The sequence below is a fragment of the Neofelis nebulosa genome, chromosome X (genome assembly GCF_028018385.1).
Source record: "Neofelis nebulosa isolate mNeoNeb1 chromosome X, mNeoNeb1.pri, whole genome shotgun sequence".
Taxonomy (NCBI): Eukaryota; Metazoa; Chordata; class Mammalia; order Carnivora; family Felidae; genus Neofelis; species Neofelis nebulosa.
Window position 1 is genome coordinate 52,643,960 of NC_080800.1, and position 17,599 is coordinate 52,661,558.

The window sequence follows — 17,599 nt, forward strand, 5'->3', positions numbered from 1 at the left end:
CTCGGTGGTTCTCGGGATGAAATCAAAGCGAGAGTTCGCCACAGCTCAGGAGGCTGGACTCCATTCAGCGCGTTCCCAGGAAAAACATGAGTATGACATTGACAAGCAGGAGGACTACAATCACGGCAAAAACAACTACAGTTTGCACATCCAGGGTCATGGTGCAATGCAGAACACTGTAGTGTTCCAAGTGGGGGGCCGGCAGATTGGGAGATGTCAGTCTCTGTTCTGTCAGACTGTCCATACAGCCACCATGCTAAAAAGGAGAGGAGGAAGTCGGATGGTTGGGGAAGGGCTGGGTCTGGCGCCCGAGTTTGGTATGGGGTGGGGGGGGATGGGGACAGGGGAGATGGCTTTCCCCCTTCTCAGGATTGGGCTGATCTTTCCTCCCTAGCTGAGAAATCTTAGCTCACGCTGAAGTCGGCAGAGTCCAGCATTCTCTCTCAGGCGCCAAGGAAGAGGCAAAATCCTGGCTTTCAAAGGAAAATGCGGGAGGAACCAGTGTGAGGTTCTCAGGCGCCTGATCGGTCTGTCCGGGCGTGCGTCTCCACCTGTTCGGCTATAAGTCAGTCTCAGTCTCCCCCTACTCCCTCTGTATCGCTCGCTTTCCTAGCTTGCTCGCTTCTCTAGCCAAGTTGCTCGCTCTCTCCGCGGGGTTCCAGGTAGCCAGCCTCTCATTTAAAACCTGCCTTGCTGGTTCTCTCCCTCTCCTCTCCCCACCCCCCTCCCGGCCGTAGGCGGCCTTTTTATTCACCTAGCTACTGTGGGCGCCTGCGTGAGGCACGACCCTTGCTGCTGACAGTCCCGCGGGCCAATAGCAGGTGCTACAGCCTCGCGTTTACTCGCTGCGTTGGGCGGGACTTAAGCTGGCGTGCTAGCGGCGGTAGCCAATCGGCAGGCCCAAGCCCCCGCCCCGGACTAGCTAGAGCCCAAGGCCGCGGTTCTGGTGTGGGGGTGGGGAGCTTGTTGGGGGTGCGTTGAGGGGTATGTAGGGAGGGGGAATGGAGGGAGCACACGAAAGTGGGAGGAAGGGAGAGGGCATGGAAGGGAGAAAGGGAAAGAGGAATAAGGGGAGGATTATGGGAAGCAGGGGGAAAGAGAAGGAAAGAGGAGGGAGAAAATATAGAGGATAAGATGAAGAAAGAAAGGTGATGGAAAGTAAGGGGGGAAAGGTTGAAGAAGAAAAAGAAATGAAAAAAAAAAAGGATAGGTGGGGAGGAAGCATGCCTTGGCAGTCATGTTTTTTGGATTCTGGGCCAAGAAGAAAGCAAAGGTGTCTTTGGCCACTGTTTAAGTATTTATAGACAACTCGTTTTTTAAAAATTTTTTTAATGTTTATTTATTTTTGAGAGAGACAGAGACAGAACGCGAGTGGGTTAGGGGCAGAGAGAGAGGGAGACACAGAATCCGAACCAGGCTCTAGGCTCCGAGCTGTCAGCACAGAGCCCGACACAGGGCTCGAACTAACGGACTATGAGATCATGACCTGAGCCGAAGTCGGACGCTCAACAGGCTGAGCCACCCAGGCGCCCCTATAGACAACTCTTAATTAGCTGTGCACATTAAAAAAAAAAAAAATCAGTGCTGTGGATAGAACCACAAGGACACACTACAAATACACACTGCCATCCCTCCATTTACAGGTCAATTTCCTTTCCTGTTTATGGTTTCTTTAGACTATGACTGTTTGCAGCTAAGTACTGTGAAGGGAAGCCAACTTTGCAGTGGAAAAGCTTCTACAAAATTTGAAATGTACTTGTAATCACTGTGCTCCTGCTCTGTGTTCCTGACCCTATATCTGGAACTAGGGGAAAAGCACTCGCTAGAGACAGAAAGATTTCAGATTTACTCCCAGCCCAAATTCAGCCTTGCTTTATGACTTTTGGGCCACTCCTTTTCCCTCTCTTGGCCTCCATCTCCCTTCTGTCACATGAGGACTTAGACCTATCAGAAAGTTCAGTGACACCTCTGAACCCTCACCTCAGAAAAATACATGCAATTTCAGCAGGCTCCTGGGCCCTCAAGAACCCAGGACTCCTTTATACCGATCTCTGAAGGCCCTTCTTCCTCTTTCATTCAAAAACTATAAAAGTGAATAGATAGATATTGGTGGAGGGGGCAGGAACTAGATTAAACAGGAATAGAAATTAAATTCTGGAACTCCTAGAATACCATAGACTCTAAGAGGAATGAGTATTGCTATCTATTCTTTATAAATTGTTGAGGCTAGGACAGCCACCTATCTTAACTAGATGACTGGAAATTCTGAATGAATGCCGGCTATAAACAAAATGGCCCTTAGCGTGCAAGATCGAATAAAAAGAAGTCCCCACTTCAAAGGTTTTGGCTTATAATATCACCTATGAATGATTCATGCCAAAACAAACAACACAAAACCGTGAATCAGATCAAGCTTCTAGATCCAATTACCAATTTATAGAACACACAGAAGACAGAAAAAACATATTAAACTATAATGTGGAGGTACACATTAAAAAATATATATATAGGACCAACAACCTGAAATTTTAGCAAATAAATAGGAAGAAAAAAGTATGACTCAAGTGAAACGTGTGTTCTGATTTATGTGCATACACACATATTTGTGACATTTATGACACAATTGGAAATTTGAACAGACTGGATACTTGATGATATTAGGAATCACTATTAGTTACTTAGATGTGATAATGATAATGTGGCAAAGTTTAACAAAATGGAGGCAATAGGAGTAATCTTTGTGACCTTGAATTTGGGAATGTTTTCTTAGATATGACATGAAAAACACAAGCAACAACAACACAATAGACACATTGGACTTCATCAACATTAAAAACTTCTGTGCTTCAAAGGATACTATCAAGAGTATGAAAAGACAACCCACAGAATGGAAGAAAATATTTGGAAATTATATATCTGATAAGAGACTTTTACCTAGAATATATAAGAGCAATGATAAAAAGAATAACCAACTTAAAAAAACTAGCCAAGGTTCTGAATAACATTTTCCAAAAGAAATAGTCAATAAGCACATGGAAAGATGCTCAACATATTAGCTACCAGGAGAATTCAAAGCAAATGCAGGAAGTGCAAATGCAGGATATTTACTACAGCATTATTTGTAGAAAGATACCACTTTACATCCACTAGAATGGCTACAATAAAAAAAGCTAGATAATAACATAATTAAGTAAGATATGGAGAAGTCAGAACCTTTATAACACTGCTGGTGAAAATGTAAAATGATGAAGCCACTTTGGAAAACAGACTGGTCAGTCCTCAAAAAGTTAAACATAGGGTTACCATTTGACCCAGTAATTCCACTTCTATGTATATATCTAAAAGAAATGAAAAAAAAATGTCCACACAAAATCTGGTACATGACTGTTCATAATTGCATTATTCACAATAGCCAAAAGATGGAAAAAACTCAAATGTCTGTCAAGGTGAATGGATAAACAAATGTGGTATATCCATATGATGGAATATTATTCAGCCATAAAAAGGGATGGAATACTATTACTGTAACAACATAAATGAACTTTGAAAATGTGCTAAGTGAAAATGCCAGAAACAAAAGGCTTATGTATGATTCCACTTATATGAAATGTTCATATAATTGTGGTTTAATGAAGCTTTTGTTTCACTTATATATAAATATAAATGTGCTAGATTGTGATGTAAAATTTATTTCTTGTAGGAGGTAATGCCAAAATAGTTTTTAAACTATTAGCCACTCTGCTATATTATGTTGAGACAGATACTAGTGATCAGAACAGTACCATAATGTAAGCAACCAGAATCTTTCTCCTTGCTTTTTTTTTTAAGTTTTTATTTGAATTCTAGTTAGTTAACATACAATGTAATATTAGTTTCAGGTGTATAGTATAGAGATTCAACACTTCTATACAACACCTGGTGCTCATCACAACAAATGCACTCCTTAATCCCCATAACCAATTTAACCTGTCCCCCCTCACCTCCCTTCTGGTGACCATCAATTTATTCTCTATAGTTAAGAGTCTGTTTCTTGGTTTGCCTCTCTGTCTTTTTTTTCCCCTTTGCTCAGTTGTTTCATTAAATTTCACATATGAGTGAAATCATACAATATTTGTCTTTCTCTGACTTATTTTGCTTAGCATTATACTCTCTAACTCCACCCCTGTCATTGCAAATGGCAATATTTCCTTCTTTTTTATGGCTGGGTAATATTCCAGTGTGTGTGTGTGTGTGTGTGTGTGTGTGTGTGTGTGTGTGTGTGTATACCACCTCTTCTTTATCCACTCATCAGTTGATGGACACTTGGACTGTTTCCATAATTTCACTATTATAGATAATGCTGCTATATAAACATTGGGGTCCATGTATCCCTTTGAAGTGGTATTTTTGTATTCTTTGGTTAAATACCTAGTGATGCAGTGCTGGATCACAAGGTAGTTCTATTTTTACCTTTTTGAGAAATCTCAATACTGTTTTCCATATTGGCTGCACCAGTTTGCATTCCTACCAACAGTGCAAGAGGGTTCCTCTTTCTCCACATCCTTGCCAAGACCTATTTTTTTCTTGTTCTCCTTGACTTTGAAAGTGCAATCATATCCTACCTCCACTTCATTTTCTACTACCCTTCAATCCACTGTAACCTGGCTGTCACTCCAGTCATTTCATAGGAAACTAGAACTTCTTGTGAATGTAAACAAATGACCAACCTGTTACTAAATGGCATGGCCAATTTTCCATTTTTATCTCCCCTGGCTTCTCTCCCTCTTGATTTCATTGATGCCTTCCTCCTTCCTGAAATGCAACCTTTGCGTTGGGGACACTATCCACATGATCTGTCTGGTTATACAGTCTTTACTTCATGCCTGGGTTCTTCATTCATTGATTAAGGCCATGATTTCTCAGGGTTTTCTAATCTCATTCCACTTTTCTTCTCATTCCACACTTGCACTGAATGGTGGACCCATCCATTCCCAAAGCTTGAACTACCACCTACATTACACACTGATGCACCTCTTTTAAACAAAGTTACTAGACACTAGGGGGAACAAAACCCTTGCTGGCCTAGAGCTTACAACTCTCTGCTGATGACTCCCAGGTAGTTCTCTTGAATTCCAGAGATGAATTTCCAACTGCCTTCTGGATATCTCCTCCCAAATATCTCACAAGAATGTCAAACTTAATAAATCTAAAATTGAAACCATCTTCCCCCATCCCTGCCAGCTTCCTCCTTCCCCTGAGTTCCCTGTCTTGTAAGAATTTCTCCTTGCCAAAAACCTGTGAGATATACATAAGTCTTGCGTCTCACTCATCTTGCTTCCAGCCAACCAACCAGTCTTCCAAGTCCTGGTGATTCTTTCCCTCTTTAATATCTCTTGTGTCCTTCCTCTGTTTCTCTGCTGCCAGTACCTTTAATCAGTGCCTCACCATCTCTGATTCTATTACTACTCATTACTTGGTCTCTTGTGCTGCTCTCTCCCCAATTCAGCCTCTACTCTCCTGTCCAAATTATTTCTCTCAAAAGCAGAACAGCTCTTATCAATCTGATGGTGGATACTATAGATTGGGTGCTCAGGATCCATGCCATCCTCTTTCTAGCCTGCCTTCCTATATTGCTGAAAAGCTCAAAACCAAAAACCTACCATAGCCTGTCATTTCTCAGGCTCCTTTTCATCCAGTGTTCTGGATGTGATTTATTTCTGGTAATCATATGCACATGCACAATATTTGGAAGGAGGTAATGACGCAGAAGCCATATTTCTGCTGCTTCTATTGGCAAGCACAGTGATGGAGATTTTAGGGTTTTCTGCAGCCATGTTACTTTTCCATAGACCCCAGTGTTTGGTTACTAGCTTTGTATATTTAGGGAGCCAGAGCACTTGATTTTTTTTTTTTTTTGCCACTGAGGATCTGGAAAGCATAATGATACTCTAGTCAATAGTTAAGGCAATGGCAGATTCTTGATTCTTAGACTTCAGATAAGGTGGAGTGTTTCCAAAGCCCCTGATGCCTCACCTTCCTGCTTGTAGCACAGAAAATAGCTCCCCTTGTATTCTGAGAGTTATTCCTGGAAGCCCAGCCTAAAGGTCGCCCCTCCAGCCCTTCCACCAATTTTGGAAGCACATCATTTTCTGTATTAGGGCTCTTTCTACTGAGAATAGCTAGAGTGATTTAATTTCTGCAGCTGAACCCTGACTCATGTAACTTCTCTGCTTAAAAGCTTTCCATAACTCCGTACTGCCTTTAGGCTAAATTCTGTAGCATGCCATACAGTTCCTTGCTAGTCTGGTGTCCTTTGGTCCTTCTAACCTCAACTTTCACCAATGCCCTCTCATTCTCCATTCTCCAGCTGAACAGAGCCTACTATAGTTCTCATAATCATCAGGTTCTCTTGCCTCAAGAACTATGCAAATGTTGCTACCCTTCCCCAGCTCCCACCTCAAAACTCAGTTCACATGCCACCTCCTCCAGAAGGCTTTCTCTTATGTTCTCCCTCAAAATTATTCTGGATCATATCCTTCTCCTATAAGGCCCCGTGTTTGCCCCTCGTGGAATACTTATTAAACTGTATTGTATTTTTTTCTTGTTTGTATCCTGCACTGGATTGTGGAACTAAGAGGGGAGAGACCATGCCTGTCTTGTTCACTGCTTTCTCTCCCATGCCCAGCACAGTGCCTAACACTTAGCAAGTGCTTATTAAACATTTGCTGAATGCATGAATGTTTTCTTCATCCACTTCTTTCCACTCAGAGAATCATATCTTCCAACCACAGAAGGCAATACTTCATAATACCTCAGAGAAAATCTAGTCTAAACACTTATGTCCTCGGTTAGGAAACTGAGGCTCAGAGAATGGAAGCAACATGGCCAGGATTATATAGCTAATTGCTGGCAAGGCAGAAACCAAAACCCTTGTCTCTTGAGTCCCAAACGTACTTTTGAGAGATTTGAGACTCTGGAGTATGACATTTGATCCCAGCTCCATCCATGGCAGTTAGTGTTCTGAGTGAAGTGATTGCCTGACTCTGCTCACAATTTCAAAAAATAATCAAGTCCCCCATATTTCAAGTAGTAGTACTCCCACTCCATAGCCAACCTTTCTGAAGACAAGTATCAAGAAATCAGAGAATTTTTGGTACAGCAAAACCCCTCTTCCATCCTTCATTCCCTTCTGCAATATTCCTACCAAATAGTTATCCAGTCTCAACTCTAACACCCACAACAATGGAGCGGTTCTTCTCTCCTAAGACAACCCAATCATCTCTGGAACAATCTCAGTTGATAGAAAGTTCTTCCATCTCTTTGAGCCAGATGTTATCACCACTTCTACCACAACCACTGCTGAGGAGCTAACCACTCCATGAGATGGTATGGAATATAAATGCTCCAGGGGGGCACCTGGCTGGCTTAGTCAGTAGAGCATATGACCCTTGATCTCAGGGTCATGAGTCCAAGCCCTACATTGGGTGTGATGCCTACTTAAAAAAAAATTCTGCAAACCCTGGAATATAAACGCTCCCAAGCTCACACTAAAATTACTATAAGCACCCAATATATTTCTTAGGAACTGAAGACCACTCATTAGATAATAATAAACACTTATAAAGTGCTAACTCAGCACCAGGCAAGGTTCTAAGCTCTTTACATATATTATCTCTTATTCCTCACAACCACCTGATGAGGTAGATACTATTACTGTCCTTATTTTACACATGATGGAACTGAGGCATGATGGTTAAATAACTTTCCCAAAGTCACATGGCTAGTCAGTAGTGGAGCCCAGATGTAAACCCAAACAGTTTGACTCTAGAGCCTATCCTCTTACACACTGTGCTATATAAATGCTACTAAGTAACACATGTCCCATCCATGTCTCTTGGGTCACAGGAATAAAATGTTTCAATGTTCTGAACTGAGTTCTAGTGGCCTACCTCCCAGGCAAGATATTTAAATCTTAAATCTTTGCTTTCTCTCAGGGAAAAGCCAATGCCTAGTTGTCTTTTGCCTCTTATGGTTCAAACAACTCCCAAAGTCACACTTCTTCCAGGAAGTACAACCAAGGAAAGTTCCGCATTTTATTCTGACACCCACTGCTACTCATTTATTGCCATTCTGCCCCCACCCCAGCCACCTAATAATCCCCAATGCTTGCCACAGGCAGTCTGAAGATATTGAATCCTATATGTTTATTGTCTTGGCTACTGATATGAATAGATGTTCTTGCACATTTGTGCATGTCAGACTCATTTAAGAGAATCAGCTCCCTGAGGACAGAGACTCCTGGTTAGTTCAATTATTCAGCACAGAGATCACTGCATCTCCAAAATTAAATTTAATAATCACTTATTTTTTTATTTTTATTAATTTTTTATTAAGTAAACACTATCACCAATGCTGGCCTCAAACTCACAACCCTGGGATCAAGAGTTGTATGTTCTACTAACAGCCAGCCAGGTGCTCCAATAAGGGCTTATTCTGACAGTGATGGGAGGTACAGAGAGGCTCTCAGGAAGCTTACAGTCTAGTGGGAGACATAGTCACAATGACACAAAATTTCCATGTCATACAGTAAAGTGTCCTAAGAATAATCAGATAATGAATAAAGTTGTTGATGATTATAGAATGAATCATAAAATTTTATACTTAAAATGGGAATACAAGTTCATTTCCTCCCAACCTCCCTATATAGTAATACTTTCTACAGTATATGTGATGAGGTAAAGGGAATGGAAGAGGAAGAAGAGGAAACACCTACTTTGGGCATGCATGGTGCTAGGCTTTTCAACATGCCATTCTATTTAATCCTCCAAAGAAGCCTGAAAAGAAAGAATTGTTATCACTATTTTAAAGAGTAAGGTTCAGAATGTTTACATCATTTTCCCATAGCCATACAGGTAGAATGTAGCAGTAACATGATTTAAATAAAGATATATTTCCAAAGCCCACTATTTCTGATGAGTTTTGTCCAGCAGCAGTTTGAATATTTTCAGTAACAGGAAACACACTCTGAAGCATTCATAGTCATTATTCGTTTTAAGCTGAAATTCATTATTCTGTGGTTCCATTTGTTAGAACACTATCCCCTGGGCCATACAAAAAAAAGCTAAGTCCTAAACAATAGTCCTCTTAAAGTGTTCAAACTCTTATTCTTCCTGAACAACCCCCTCTCTCTGTATACACAGCACACATGTACGGTTCAAACTCTGATCCTTCCTGGACAACCACATTTCTCTCTGTATACATAAGCGTGCGTGCGCAGACACACACACACACACACACACACACACACACACAGCACTCATTCTCCAAGATAAATATGACCATTTCTTTCAGCTCTTCCTTCTGGCATGGTTTGCAATCCTCCCCAGGCTGGTTGCTCATCAGTTTGTCCAACATCCCTCAGAACACATTCCCAGGTGAAAATGACAAGGGGGAGTGGGAATATCATCTGCCTTATTCTGAACACTAATTCTTAGGAAGAGATTCCTGTGAGCTCACATTCACCTAAAATGTCTGATGTTCATGTGTGCTGCTGTGCCCTCACCATGCCTTGAGAAGTTCATGGCAAAGTGAAAAAAAAGCAGTGGATAAGAAGTTAAAACTTTCAGAAGTCCAACCTCTGCTTCTTGTTAGCTGTGTGACCTCAAACAAGTTTCTTAAATTCCTTAAAGCTCAAAAAGCTATGACTGGTTTTCAATTGTAACTTAACATAAAGTATTGTTTTAAATTTTTAACTACCAAAAAAATAAATAAATAAATTTTCAACTACCTTACCAAAGGTGTGGATGGCAAGAAGTTGGTCCCAAGTAGGGTAACCTGAGGAAAGGGTGATGAGTGATTTGCTGAGGTTAAAGAATAAGGATGCATATAATTGTGTGGTTGTGAAGGGTGGTGTTTTAATGGAGGAAACTAGACCATAGGGTTAAGAATTAGCCTCTGCCTGAGACTTTTCTCCTAGCTCTCTATAAGTTTAGCTATTTCATCTTTTCAAAAGGAATCTTTCCCTGACTACCCTCTTTAAAACTGTACCACCTCATTGTTATCCTATTATCTTAATTTTCATTCTAGTCCTATCACTATATGAAAAGTTATATAATTAGTTTTTTTATTGATTTATTGTCTCCCTGTATAAACTCTAAGCTCCATGAAGGCAGAGAATGTTTTGTTCATTGTTGTATCCCCAGCACATAGAGCAGTACTTGACATTCAACAAATATTTTTTAAATGACTGAATAATGAATGAATGAATGAATGAGTGAATAAGTGAATAAAAGCATAGCTCTGCTGACTCACAATATAGGATGCAGAAAAAATGTGTCATGGAAAACATTTTCTACTGCGGCCTGTGAACACCTACTTTTGCCTCTCCCCCACCAAGGGCCTTCGTTAGTTAGAATTCCTCAAAAAAAGGACTAAAAGTTCCAGATTACAGGCTGAGAATTTCAGGACCTCTTTGGTTTTCTGTTCCCAGTTGGCACAGACTCCACTCTAAACCACCAGCTGAAAGCCCTTCCCTCAAGAATCACTGCCCATACTGATCTCATGTGGCCAAAGACTATATACATATTTGAATAAATACCCAAGAACATCAGTTTCCTCCTATTCCTTACATGGATTTATTTCAGGCCTGTTTTATGGGGGGTGGAGGGGCCAAGGGGACTTATTTCAATTCCATTTCAAGTGTGTCATTAGACCACACAGGGTAGAAAGGACTGGTTGGAAAAGAGAAGCAAGGGTTTAAAAGCCCCTTCAGAGGAAGTACAATGCTTTCAGGTTCAGGCTCAGATCTTTCTGGAACAGCCAAACCCAGTCATGAATCAATTCAAGACTGGGATGGGCAGTGAATGCTTCCCTCAGTATCAGGCCCAGTATTTACTTTTGGAGACTAATCTGGATAGTTCCATTTTTGGGCTTCATGACTCATTCAACCAGCTACCCTCTCTGACCCCCATGTCCAGATTATTTATTTATGAGTTTCATTTAACAGTAATCTACTGGGCAGTCAGGACACTAAATGTTCATCTTCAAATTAAGCATGAGGATTTGCTCATAGTCTCCCTTTCTTTCTTTCTCTCTGTCTGTCTGTCTGTCTCTCTCTTTCTCTCCCCACCCTCACTCTGTGGTTTAATTAAGCAAGCCAGGAATAGCCCTAGACTTAGAAGAAGTATATAGCTTGGTAGCTAAGAACTCAGGCACTAGAGCCAGCCTACTAAGGTTCAACCCTTGTTCTGCCAATTACTGTTTGTGTGACCAGGAACAAGTTTTTATTTTAATTCTAGTTAGTTAACATTCAGTGTTGTATTAGTTTCAGGTGTTCAATATAGTGATTCAACAATTCCATAAGTAACTCCAGTGCTCATCATGACACATATATTCCTTCATCGCCATCACCTATTTAATCCAGCCCCACATCAATCTTTCATTTGGTTACCATCAGTTTGTTCTCTATAGTTAAGAGTCTGTTTCTTGGTGTCTCTCTTCTGTCTCTTTTTCCTTTTCCCATTTCTTTTGTTTCATAAATTCCACATATGAGTGAAATCATATGGTATTTATATTTCTCTGATTTATTGCACTTAGCATTATACTCTCTAGCTCCACCCATGTCATTGCAAATGACAAGATTTCATTCCTTGTTTATGGATGAATAATATTCCATTGTTGGTGTTGTGAGGATTTCTGCATCTATGTTCATCAGGGATATTGGCCTGTAATTCCTTTTTCATGGTGTCTTTATCTGCTTTTGGTATCAGGGTAATTCTGACCTCATAGAATTACACTTGGAAGTTTTCCTTCCTTTTCTGTATTTTATTTTTTTTAATGTTTATTTATTTTTGATACAGAGAGAGACAGAGCATGAATGGGGGAGGGTCAGAGAGGGGGAGACACAGAATTTGAAACAGGCTTCAGGCTCTGAGCTGTCAGCACAGAGCCCGACGTGGGGCTCGAACTCACGGACCGCGAGATCATGACCTGAGCCGAAGTCGGCCGCTTAACCGACTGAGCCACCCAGGTGCCCCCTTTTTCTGTATTTTAAAATAGTTGGAGAAGAATAGGTATTAACTCTTCTTTAAATGTTTGGTAGAATTTGCCTGTGAAGCCATCTGGTCCTGGACTTTTGTTTGGTGGGAGTGTTTTGATTACCGATTCAATTTCTTTGCTGATAATTGGTATGTTCAAATTTTCTATTTCTTCCAGTTTAAGTTTTGGTAGGTTATATGTTTCTAGGATTTTATCCATTTCTTCTAGGTTATGCAGTTTGTTGGCATATAGTTTTTCATAATATTCTCTTATAATTGTTTGTATTTCTGTGGTATTGGTTGTTATTACTCCTCTATCATTTGAGACTTTGAGTCCTTTCTCTTTTTTTTATGGATAAATCTGGCTAGAGGTTTATCAATTTTATTGATTTTCTCAAGGAACCATCTCCAGGTTTCATTGATCTTTTCTATTTTTTTTAATTTCCATATCATTTATTTCTGCTCTGATATTTATTATTCCCTTCCTTCTGCTGGTTTTAGGTTTTGTTTGTTGTTCTTTTTCTAGCTCCTTTAGGTGTAAGCCTAGGTTATTTGAGATTTTTCTTGTTTCCTGAGGTAGCCCTATTGCTATAAAATTCCATTTTAGAACCACTTTGGCTGCATCCAAAAGGTTTAGACTGGTTTTTATTTCAATTTGTTTCCATGTACTTTTTAATTTTTTTTCTTTTATTTTCTGGTTGACCCATTCATTGTTTCATTTAACTTCCATGTTTTCTGGTCTTTCCAGAATTTTTACTTGTGTTTGACTTCTAGTTTCATAGCATTGTAGTCACATAAGATGCATGGTGTGACTTCAATCTTTTTTCATTTTCTGAGGCTTCTTTTGTGGGCTAATATGTGATCTATTTAGAAAATGTTTCATGTGAACTTGAAAAGAATGTGTATTCTGCTGTTTTAGGATGGATTGTTCTGAATATATCTGTTAAATCCATCTAGTCCAGTGTGTCATTCAAAGCCATTGTTACTTTTTGATTTTCTGTTTAGATGACCTGTCCATTGATGTAAGTGGGGTATTAAAGTCCCCTACTATCATTGTATCATCATCAATTAGTTCCCTTATGTTTGCTATTAAATGTTTTATATATTTGGGTACTCCCATTTTGGGTGCACAAATATTTATAGTTATTATATCTTCTTGTTGGACTCTCCCCTTTATGATTATATAGTGCCCTTCTTTGTCTCTTGTTACAGTCTTTGCTCTAAAGTCTATTTTTTCTGATATATGAATTGCTATTCTGGCTTTGTTTTGACATCCATTTGCATGATAGATGTTTCTCCATCCCCTTTCAGTCTGCAGGTGTCTTTAGTTCTAAAATGAGTCTCTTGTATTAAGCATGTAGATGGGTCTTGGTTTTATATCCATTCTGACACCCCATGTCTTTGGATTGGGGCATTTAGTATTTACATTCAAAGTAATTATTGAAAGATATGCATTCACTGCTATTTTAGTACTTGTTTTGTGGTTGCTTCTGAAGATTTTCTCTGATCCTTTCTTGTCTTTCTCTCTTTCATGGTTTGCTGGTTTTCTTTAGTCGTATATTTGGATTTCTTGCTCTTTTTTTCTTTCTATATTTATTAGTGGTTTTTGATATAGGGTTACCATTAGGTTTGCATAGAACCTATTCTGCATAAAACACTCTATATTAAGTTGATGGTCATTAAGTTTGAATGTTTTTAATGTTTATTCTTTTTTTGAGAGGCAGAGAGAGACAGAGCACAAGTAGGGGAGGGGCAGCAAGAGAGAGAGAGACAGAGAGAGAGAGAGAGAGAGAGAGAGAGAGAATTTGAAGCAAGCTCCAGGCTCTGAGCTGTCAGCACAAAGCCCGATATGAGGCTCAAACCTACAAACCACGAGATCATGACCTGAGCCGAAGCTGGATGCTTAACCAACTGAGCCACACAGGTGCCCCAAGTTGATGGTCGTTTAAGTTTGAACCCATTCCCTCCTCTCCTCCCCATGTTTTCGGTATATGATGTCATATTTTACATCTTTTTATTTTGTAAGTTCCTTGAGTGATATTTTACAAAACATATTCATTTTTGCTGCCTCTGTGTTTCTCCTACCTTCATACTTTCACTTTTGGTCTTTCATTTCACTTAAAGATCCCCTTTAATATTTCTTGCAGGGCTGCTTTAATGGTCATGAACTCCCTTAGTTTTTATTTGTCTGAGAAACTCTTAATCTCTCTGTCTATTCTAGATTAGAGCCTTGCTGGGTACTGTATTCTTGGCTGTAGATTTTTCTCTTTCAGCACTTTGAATATATCATGCCACTCCCTTCTGTCTTGGAAGGTTTCTGCTGAAACATCCCTTGGTAACTTTATGGTGTTTCCTTTGTATGTAACTGTCTTCTTTTGTCTTGCTGCTTTAATTTTTTTCTTTATCACTATATTTTTCCATTTTAAGTATAATATGGCTTGTTATGGATTTTTTTTTTAATTTTTTTAGAGGTTCTCTGTGCCTCTTGGATCTGGATATCTGTTTCCTTCCCCAGATTAGGGAAGCTTTTAGGTATTAAATACCTAATAAAATAAATTTTCTTTCCCTTTTTCTCTCTCTTCTTCTGAGACTCCTATAATGAATGTTATTAAGTTTGATGGAGTCACTGAATTCCCTAAGTCTATTCTTGTTTTGCATAATTCTTTTTTCTCTCTTTTTTTCAGCTTGATTACTTCCCATTACTTTATCTTCTAGGTCATTAATTTGTCCCTATGCTTCTGCCATCCTGCTATTTATTCCATCAAGGGTGTTTCTCATTTTGTTTATTTAGACCTTTATCTCTGCTATGTTTTTCCTTATTTTAAGTGTCTCATTGATACTTTCCACTGTCTTCTCAAGTCCAATATCTTTGTCATCATTACTTTAAATTTTCTATCAAGCATGTAACTTATATCTGTTTCATTTAGATCTCTGGCCATGGCCTTGTTCTGTTCTTTCATTTGGGACAAATGCCTCAGTCTTTACATTTTGTCTATTTCTCTGTGTTAGGAAAGGCAGATAAGTCCCTTCTTAAGTGTAATGGTCTTATGAACAAGAGGTCTTATAGTGTCCTGAAGTGTAGTGTCCCCTGTTCCCCAGGGCCTTGTGCTCTGGGGAGTGTCTCCAATTTGTGCTGCATGTGCTCTACTGTTGTATCCTAGCCACTTTATCCTTCAGGCCAGTTGTCTGAAGAAACTCTCTTTGCCTGTTATGGGCAGTGTTGGGCCCATGGCCTGAATGTGGTGAGTTTTTTTTTTCCTAGATGTGCTCTTGTCTGCTTGTGAAATGAGACCTGTTGCCACTACTACAAGAACAATGGCTCCACAAAACTCTCACATCAGGAGATTCAGTGTAAGCAGGGTTTTGGGCTGGTCTTCTGGGGGAGGGTACCCCTGCAAGTGTGACTGGGAAGAGCAGTTCCATCAGTGTATGGGGGCAGGGCTTGATGTAAGCAAGTAAGGTAGTCAGTGTCAGTGCTGCTGTGCTGTTTTCCACAGTTGGCCTTGTACTTGCTAAGGGGCAGGGGAGGGAAGTGGCACAGGCCAGTTGCTTTCTTCTCAGAGGGATCTGTATATGAATGCTGGTTCTGTAGGGCACACTCCAAGATGAGCAAATAACCTTCCCACTGTGTGCCCCCAGGCACTCTTCAAATTGCTGTTTCCAGGCTGTTTGTCCCAGGGCTGTTTGTACTGCTTTCACTCTTAGAACAGCCCCAATGCCCTCTGGGCTCTCCCTGAGCCACTAACCTTTAGAACTCCAGGTTTTAAGTCTGGCTGGTTGCAAGAACTCATGAATTCAGTCCCTCTCACTTTCCAAGCCAATTGCTATGGGGAATCATCATCCATGTCCTCCCCCATGTGCTAGTCTGTTTCTTGCCCTTCTCTACAACTGTAGCTCCCTTCCCACTGCAGCAGCCATTATGTGTTTCTCTCCCAAACTGTGTCTCTGCACTTCCTGCCTTCTTCAATGTGGCCTATTCTCTACCTTTAGTTGTGGAGTTTGTTCTGCCAGTCTTCTGGTCATTTTCTGGGGTATTTACAATTATTTGATTGTTATCTAATTATATTTGTGGGATGAAGCAAGCATAGGGTCACCCTACTCTGCTTTCATCTTTCTGCTCTCTCTCTATTTAATGTCTCTGAGCCTCACTTTTCTCATATTAAAAATGAGGAGAATGGTATAATGCCCTTCACTTGGAGCAAGCCCCATACTCTCACTACCCTAGTTTCCTCATATGTGAAACAGATTCATACAGTTGTTGATGAGGGTTTAAAGAATCAATACATGCAAAGCAATTAGAACAATGCTGGCACACAATAATTCTCAATAAATACTAACAAATACTATAATTTAGGGTTTGAATACTATCTCTGCCCCTAACTTTAGGCAAATCATATACTCTTTAACCCTCAGTTTCCACATCTATAAACAGGAGAAACAAATAATACCTACCAAAGAAATGATGAAATAAATGATTTGAAAGTGCTCTATGGAGTAAAAAATTTGTTTAAAATGTGAAGAATTGTTTATAGTAGAATAAGGTAGGGGGCATACTAAATGGAGATTCTACCTAGTCAAGGCTCCCTGCTGCTCCCTCCCAAATTCTGAATAGGCCTATTTCTCATCAGGCTCCATTTGGCAATACGTGTGTGGAGAAGATTTTTCATCTCTCCCAGATTTAGTTTCCCCAACTTTAAAGTACAAACACCGTTGTGAGATTTACATGAATTCATATGTGTGAAGGTGCTTTTAAAATGCAAAACACCGGGGCGCCTGGGTGGCGCAGTCGGTTAAGCGTCCGACTTCAGCCAGGTCACGATCTCGCGGTCCGTGAGTTCGAGCCCCGCGTCAGGCTCTGGGCCGATGGCTCGGAGCCTGGAGGCTGTTTCCAATTCTGTGTCTCCCTCTCTCTCTGCCCCTCCCCCGTTCATGCTCTGTCTCTCTCTGTCCCAAAAATAAATAAAAAACGTTGAAAAAAAAATTTTTTTAAAAAATGCAAAACACCAAACAAATGTGAGGAATTATTATTGTATTAAAATAATAAAGGCTATCATTAATTGAACACTTGCTATGTGAAAGAACATACCAAGTGCTTTACATATATTAAGTAATTTCATCCTCATAATAATACCAATAACCAGGTATACTATTATTGAAGTTTCACAGATAAGGTATGGTGGTTAATTTTATGTGTCAAACTGACTGGACCACCATGCCCAAATATTTGGTCAAACATTAATCTGAATATTTCTGTGAAGGTATTTTTTGATGAAATTAACACTTAAATCAGCGGATTTTGAATAAAGCAGATTATATTCCATAATGTTGGTGGGGCTAATCTAATAGATTGAAGGTTTTAATAGAACAAAGATTGACCTCCCCTGAGCAAGAAGGGATTCTGCCAACAGACTGCCTTTGGACTCAGACTGCAACTCTTCTCAGATTGCTGGCCTACCCTGCATATTTTGGACTTGCACCTCTATATTCACATAAACAAATGCCTTAAAATCTCTCTCCATCTCTCTCTACAGACGTACATACACACAAACCCTGTTGCTACTGTTTCTCTGGAGAACTCTAATACA

The 17,599-nt window shown here is 40.0% G+C and overlaps 2 protein-coding genes across 5 annotated transcripts in view; both read right to left on the reverse strand.

The window, feature by feature from the left end:
• The window catches only part of ARHGEF9 (Cdc42 guanine nucleotide exchange factor 9), a 205,743-nt gene that overhangs the window by 177,699 nt on the left and 10,445 nt on the right, over positions 1 to 17,599 (reverse strand). The gene's annotated exons all lie outside the window — the stretch shown is intronic.
• On the reverse strand, positions 65 to 722 carry LOC131501857 (uncharacterized). Its single transcript, XM_058712282.1, has one exon. The coding sequence runs from the start codon at positions 242 to 244 to the stop codon at positions 65 to 67; it is 180 nt and encodes a 59-aa protein (XP_058568265.1). The 5' UTR covers positions 245 to 722.